The 7700-nt window shown below is 46.2% G+C and overlaps 1 protein-coding gene across 5 annotated transcripts in view; it reads right to left on the bottom strand.

The window, feature by feature from the left end:
- Positions 1–41: 41 nt before the first annotated feature.
- Positions 42–7700, bottom strand: part of SUN1 (Sad1 and UNC84 domain containing 1) — a 65129-nt gene continuing 57470 nt past the window's right edge. For all 5 annotated transcript variants that reach the window (XM_073214893.1, XM_073214892.1, XM_073214894.1 and 2 more), the window contains 4 exons: positions 5811–5926; positions 3162–3329; positions 1956–2048; positions 42–1787 (listed from right to left, as the gene is read on the bottom strand). In XM_073214893.1, coding sequence (XP_073070994.1) covers positions 1674–1787; positions 1956–2048; positions 3162–3329; positions 5811–5926 — 491 coding nt within the window. In that variant the 3' untranslated portion in view covers positions 42–1673. The remainder of the gene's footprint in view (positions 1788–1955; positions 2049–3161; positions 3330–5810; positions 5927–7700) is intronic.

The following is a 7700-nucleotide window of genomic DNA, read 5'->3' as shown; positions in this document are numbered from 1 at the left end:
AAACGTGTCCCAACACCCTCGTGGGCAGAAACAAAGCAAACTGAGAAAAGAAATACACTTTATTATTCACTTGAAACAGCACATGCACTTTTAAAAATTAAAACTCTTTTATTTAAACATTTCAAAGCATCTTACCAATTTGGAGGCAGCCAGAGCAGCACTACCAAAGACAAATATTTTGAAAAGCATTTACAAAAATACATTGCACAAAGTCCTATCTTGCATCTTTAAAAATAAATATTCAAAATATTTCCGTCCCAACTCCCAAATTTAGTTTTATATAGGAAATTTTGATTTATATATTTATACTGTAATATGAAACATCTATATATATTTTATTCCAACTTAACTGCATAGGCATTAGTTCCAATTCTAAGTGGAAAAAAAATGCTACTTCATGTAGTTTTTGTATATTTGAGGACTGTTGTGCAGTATACATAAAACTCTTCAGAAATCCAGTCAGCACCATTTTTTCTTTTTCTGAAAATACAACATTTATGGTACACCAAAAAATTCTTAACCCAATAAAACAAGTAATTTTTAAGGTAAAACATCTGTAACACTAAGTGCCTTGCAGATATCTCATTTATAAAGTCTGCACAGTAAAAGACTAAATATTTATTATAACCAAAATGAGTCTCACAGGAATTGAGAATGGCTGACAGTAGTAATAAAAGGCAAACCCCAACTAGATCCAGTAGAAAGTGCTGCTGTAAGAAAAATTACAATCATAAAATGTAATGGTTTTATGAATTTGCCACACTGTCAATACAACAAAAACACAAGCCCCTGAAATTTTAAAGCATGTTAGTGTTCACTTTTCAGCAAATTCAAAACAAAACCTGAAAACATCCAAAAGGTCAGATTCCTCAGTTCCTATTCCATCTTGTCAAGTGAATGCTCCGGGGTAATGCCAATGGGATGAGCCCAGCTCAGACCTGAGAACTCTACTATTTGTTTAGATCCAGACCATCCCCCTTTCATTCAGAACCACTTCAACCGACAAAGATGAGAAACCCTCCCCTATTCCTGAATGGGTGTCAACACACCAATCCTGTCTTTGAAAATGTTCCTCAAGAGCAGGAGCAAACTGGCAGAAAAACAAATTTTGTCATTTCTTCACCTGATGATAAAGTAACTACTGGTGCTGAATCTCACCCAAAAGGAAGGAGTTCAGAACTCTGAAATTTGGTGACATTGTTTTTCCCTGAAAGAAATGGTGTGCTGGATTGAACAGATGACATATATCCACCCCCAAAAGTCCTGACAAAGGGCCAGTGAATGGTGAAACACAAAAGCTTCAAGAACACATCAAATCTTTTAGCTTCATTTCCTTTGTTCCTGATGTCCAGAAATACAAATATAAAGAGCTTTATGTTCAAAACCAGATCCTCAAAACAAAGTGTCTATGAACCACACATTCAAGTGACTGCACAGAGATGCATCTCTGTGACCCCACGCATTCAACATGCAGTATTTTCTGTGGACCTAATAGCAAGTTGGGTGGGTGCCAGAGCACAGACTGCACCAGTCCCCAGGGCCCACTGTGTGCAGGCCTTACATTTATTGAGGGTGGTGTTATCCTGTCTCCACATGCCCTCACTCTCAAGGGGCCCCAGTGTCTCAGGCTATCCCAGTATATACAGACGCACAGGAGCAGGGAGTAGGGTCTTTTACTTGGCGGGCTCTCCGTGAGCTCTGAACCGATAAAGACATGTGTACTCAGGATGGCCCCAGTTGGAAAAAATCCGAAGCTCCACTATTTGGAAAGCTTGCTCTTGCCTTTTCTGAAATCAAGGGAAACATTACACTGTGTCTGAAATCAAGGGAAACATTACACTGTGTCACATTAACAACGAGGCCTGCCCAGGGACTGTGGCCAGCTGTGTCCTGCTGATGCAGGAGCCAGCAGGGGACAGGGAACCCACCAGTCTGCGTGATGAGGCAGCCCCTACCTGTGCGTAGAACATTTGGAGTGACTCCCCTTCCTGGTCATACGTGAACCGCCCCAGAAGCTGCCCTTCTTCTTGATACTCATCCTCTAATCCCTGAAACCAAAGCCACATAGTCTCTAAGACCTGCAGGAGCGACACTGAGCAAATCAGTAGTGTTTCCCTCCCACCGGCTGGGGCAGCCACTCTGTTAAAGCAGCGGCAGGTCTGATGTGTTAAGGTTGTCACTCAAGTTTCAACAATCCTGTGAGGCAGGGATTTTCTGTTCCCTCAGAGAGCAGGAAGGCTGGGTGCCGGGCACACCAATGTGGAGAAGCAGGGACTGTGGGGGGTCACTCCTTTCCCAAGTGGCCTCGGCTGCCTGCAGCGCTGCCAAGGGGAACCCCCGGGCAGCTGATGCGCCGGGAGAGCCAGACATGGTCAGCCGAGTGCAGGGATGAAAGTGGGAGGGGTGGGGGGTGGTGCCAGGGCTGGGGAGGGAGTGTTTTGTAGGGCAGTTTTGGTTTGAGAAGATGGACAGACTCAGGCGTACAGTCAAATAAATAAGGAGGATGTGAAGATGCCCCACTTATCCTGAAATATGGAAAACTGAAATGTTCAACAAAAGGAGAACTGGTAAGGTCAACACGGGTTAACTATGTACCAGTATTTTATACTACTTAAAGATGTGTATAAAGAGTTAACTGCCATGGAAAAATATGATAAATTTGCTTTTTTAAGGCAGGAAGCAAAGACTTTATGAACGGTGTTGTCTAAACTGTATTATTTAAAGGGAGAAAAAGAGATCAAGCAATGCCACAGCGTTAAAGGTGAGCCCTGGAGGCTGGTGGGGCCTTAGCTGTGCTCTCTCACACTCCTTATTCTTCCTTGTAGATTCACCATCACAGAGCTGTGAGAACTACTGCAGATGAACAGACCGGAGAGATGAAATAAAACTGTCCAGGTCAGGCAAGCTTACCTTCATCTGCCTCACAACACACACAAACTTCCCAAAGTTACCCTCCTGGGAAAGGACTAGACTGTTCCCCTCACCATTTACTCTGCAACTCAGAGTATCATAGGACATGGGGAGCACTGAGACAGCGTCACCAGGAAACACAATGGAGCTATCTCAGCCTTTCCAGGCTCATCTCTGGGAAATTCCCAGAGTGGGATGCAGAGGAGGGAGCGCCCCCCAGGCCCCCACCCCCCCAGGACGAGTACACTCACATGGATGGCGAAGTCCTTGGGGGCGCTGGTGATGGTGCCCGTGGGCGACAGGGTCCTTGGAATGTGCTCCAGGGCGAAGCTGGTCGGGCGGATCTTCATGGACAGCCTCACCACGAGGAACCCCTGGGAGCCTTTGAAAGCCCAGCAGTTACCTGGATATATGTCAGGCTAGGGAAAGGGCAAAATACTAAAAACTTAAGGAAAAGAAACAGTAAGAGACTGGTAATGTTGAAATACAAAGAGAATTTTTGCATGGTAAAAAACCATATGCAGTATTCAAAGACAGATAAAAGACAGCTGTAAATCCCAAGGGTGGCTCTCCAACACATACATAAGTTTCACAAACATCAAGGTAGCCAGAACCTCAAAGAAAAAAGGACAAGACATACCAACACGTTTCAAAGAAAAATATATGTAAATGGTCCCCAAACATGAAAATATGCTCCGTGTTATGAAATAAGAGAAATACAAATGTAAATGACAGGTGTAACCATGTCTCACCTAACAGATTAACAATAGCCCAAAAGTCTAACCAAAGCTGCTGCTAATGCCAAGGGGAAAGGCACACTGTCCCACACTGCTGACCAGTATACGAAACGCACAGCCTCCTGAGGCACAGTCTGCACAGACCCAGCACCAGAGCCTATGCATTTGCCCCGCGGCCCACTAACCCCTATTCTATCCCCAAGATAAGCTGGCAAACACACAAAATGACATAGGCATAAGGATATTTATCGTAAGAGTACTTTTGACAGCAAAGGGGAGCCACATGCCTCCCGATGGGCCTCATGGAGTACCCCGGGGACACCCCACAGTAAAGTGCCAGCCTGTGTGCAGTGCCAACTAGGACATGTCACACTGGTGAGCAGGTGCTGTGCCTGCCGCCTTCTGAATAAAGTGGGGGAGGAGCAAGGGCATATTATCTGCGTTTTCACAAAGACAGACCCAGTAACAGGCCTGCATTCAACTTTGGCTTGTCCCCTGTTCCTGCTATTAATTTACTGCCTCTTGGCTCCAAAGTCACCCTTTTCACCTGCCTGTGAAAATGGGACCTGGGCCCTTACCCTTATTAAATCAATTTCCTTTGCTGTCAGACTAAGCTGTCAACAGAGGGTGCTGCAGGGATGCTGTGGGTCCCCGGCAGCCCCCTCAGAGTTTTCTGTAGTTGAGTGCCTCTCCTGAGTCACACATCCTGGGCAGCTTTCCCAGCACCCCAGAGGGTGGATTTCTGGCAAATTTCCAGCCGTTCAGTGAGCCATAGCTGTGCAGCTACAAAAAGACTGGGTAAACCCTGGGTGGGGCTGGGGAGACACCTTCCTGGTGCCCTGCCTAGACTCTAAAACCTGTCCTTCTTAGTGGCTGATCACCTGCTATTCCAACGCCATCACTCAAACCATTCCTATGTCCAGCTTCCTGTTCAGGCTGCTGTATGGCTTCTCCTGATGAGCTGTATTGAGTGGACTTGTACCCCACTCCCTTGTTCACACACAGCCAAGGATGAGTTTCTTCCTAACGACCAGATCCAATCAGCACAACAGCGACAATGCTGTGGGCTGGTGTGACATTCAGGGAGCATCCACAATACCGAGACCTCTGAACTATCATGGCCAAGAGCAAAAGTGGTGCAGCCCAAGGCAATACGGAAGGGGTCCTGTTGGCACCGCAGACCAGGGCAGAGGAGCACTTCACACGCCACGAGCCAGGGCGGCGCTGTCTTACTGGGGGGAGTGCGCACCTGCCTTTGGCGATGAGCAGTGCAGGGATGCTCTGCCATGTCGCCCAGGGCTTGAGCCCGCTGGGAACAAACACTGATGAGCGAAGGGAAGCCAGGTGGCCCCACATGCCGTCACGCTGGCCAGGTGCCAGTTACTAGGACAGTACCAAGGGGTCCAATATTCTAAGTTTACTGCTACTTAATGCTCAACCCAATCCACAAGTCCTTTAAGACTGGGCTTGTGTTTTAAATGAAAGGGAGCTGTCATGTGGATGTTTCAAGTAAAAGAAACTATTTGAATTGTCTTTATACAATTGCTGTCATCAAACAAGGCAGCATTAGTAGCAAGGTAAATGGGTATGTGACAGCTTAAACTTGCCATCCTTTCTCTTCAAAGTGGAACCAGCGAGGGTATACAGCCAGGCCCTGCAGAAGCAGCCTGCCAGGCTAGAGGGAAGATGAAGGCCCCTGGGTCGGCGGGAGAGCACTCAGGAGGTGAGGCTTCCCTGTATGCTAATGAGGCTTCTCTCCCGGGGCACGTCTTACAAGGAGAAAGCACAGCCTACTAGTCATCTCACACTGGGATGCCTCTTGTGGGTGACAGCACCTGCCCCAGTTGGGACAACCTCACAAACCAGGTGGAGGAAACGCTAGCAGAGCAAACTGCAGGCATCAGCAGCCACCCTCTGAGGGAGGAGGGGAGAGGGAGGCCCAGAGGTACTGCGACAGCTGCTCCCTGGTCTGACGCTGGTTCCACAGAATGTCCTCTACTAGAATTCAGTGAGCTACACGCCTGTCCCTGTGCATCTCACACCGCAACAGAAAACTGGAAAAGGCACATCACTAAGTTGGTCACAACTGGTACTTGACACCCAAGGCCTCAACAGCCAGGATGGTGCCAGAGCCCTGCAGCTGCCCAGATGGGGCACACGCACCTGGATCACCACGCGGGGGGACTGAGAGAAGTACCACAGAGGGATCCCAAACAGGCTGATGAGCGCCGTCTTGGTCTCATAGGTCTCAGAACAGCGTGTGCCCAGGATGCTGCCACCTTAAAGAGGAGTTTACACTGGTTCAGTATCTGATTCTACCATCTTGGAACTAATACCATTATACATCTACAGATTTATTTGTAATGTTTTAATATTCTCAAGTTTTTAACTGGTACAAAGAACCTTCTACTCTAAGATCAGCTGATTCTTAATTTAAGTTTCCCAAATAAGGTGTTAATAGTTTGCAATTGTGTTAGGAATCCTGACTTAAACCTACTGAAACGTGGAGTCTGAAAACACTGCCTACCCCCACCCTCATCTACTCCCATAGGGGCAGCGACTCTGAATGCACTTCTGTTCAGTTTTAGATAAAGAATAATGACTTCAACTGGGCACTAGTGTTACCTGGCAGTTGAGTTTTTAGAGGGCCTATTTAATAGGCCGAAGTGATGTCATATCATGAATGTCATATCATGACAGTCATCAACTACTGGAGCGATGGAGTACCTGCCAGTGGGGCCCAGGTCTCCATCTGGGTAACAGAAATAGTCTAGATGTGGGGCAGACGAGGGGGTGCACAGCGAACACACAAAGAGCCACCAGGCTGCACACCGTGTGTCATATCTCAGTGATGATGAACAAGAAGGTGCCAGTGTCCACTGTGCCCCTCAACAGGGAGGAGGGTGGACGACACTGGTGCCAAAGCAGCCAAAACAAGCACGTTCACTCGGGAAGCAACAACCAAAAGCAGTGCGTTAAAAATGAAAACCCCTGAAAAGTTTGCATCCACAGAGACAACACTTCCTAAATTTGGCCCCTGCAACACAGTCTCATGCCCCACCTTTGGGCCTGTGCATTTAACAGGGGAGAGAACTGAATGTATGGATTTGCATTTTAAGTAAGAAAACAAAAATGTAGGGATTTGCATTTTAAGTAAGAAAAAAAGCTTTGATCAAGCTCATCAACAGACCTGAATTTCTGAACCACTAAATTATCCACTTAAAACACCTTATTCTCATTCTAAAAAGTCTCCTTAAGTATGGTGCTTGCTTTTTTAACTTACAGAGTTAATAAATGCTCTGCTTAGTACCAGAACTCTCAGCTCAACCTCATTAGAACTCTAAATCAATTAACACACAAATCTGTAAGGATGAATTATACTTCTAAGAAAAAAATGACACCTACTGGTCCCAAATGCATTAGTTAACATGTAAGCTGAAATTTCTGCATTGAAAACAATTTCTTCAGAATTCACTTCATTTCAAAATATGTAACTAAAATCACCTAATAGTCTAAAGTCATTCTCAACAAAATATACACTGAGAACAGTTAATAGCCTTACTAACTCCTACCTAACACTAAAAGAATTTGGTGATTTTTACATTAACAGCAGTTCTCACACACAACGTTAACACCCCCCGTAAGATGGCAAATGGCTGGAGTCAGGGCCAGAGCTACCTGAAACCCACTGGGGATGAGGTTCCTGATGCAGGGCCTCCCATCTGGATTCCTAGAACCACTGGGTAAAGTAGTGAGACCACTGCTGCCCCACAGGACTCTCCAACTCTTTCACGTGCTAATGTATAACAAGGCCTCCTTTTCTCCAGAGATGATGTTGGCCCACAAGCCCTCATGTGCAATTCCTAAATTCTTAAAGTTCAGAAAACAAAATTTTCTGTAACACAGAGACAAACTGACATGCTTGTCGCTTAGTCTTCAGCTCACTTAGTACAGACGTTCACCTGATTCTTCATAGAAATGCTCCTGAGTTTGATGTGGGTGGACGTGGAGGTCACGTGGACCCCCAACACTTCAATGCACCACAGTTCTGAC

This window comes from Manis javanica, chromosome 10 (assembly GCF_040802235.1).
Source record: "Manis javanica isolate MJ-LG chromosome 10, MJ_LKY, whole genome shotgun sequence".
Taxonomy (NCBI): domain Eukaryota; kingdom Metazoa; phylum Chordata; class Mammalia; order Pholidota; family Manidae; genus Manis; species Manis javanica.
The sequence above is the reverse complement of the archived record's forward strand: the minus strand, read 5'-3'. Positions and strand labels throughout refer to the sequence as shown.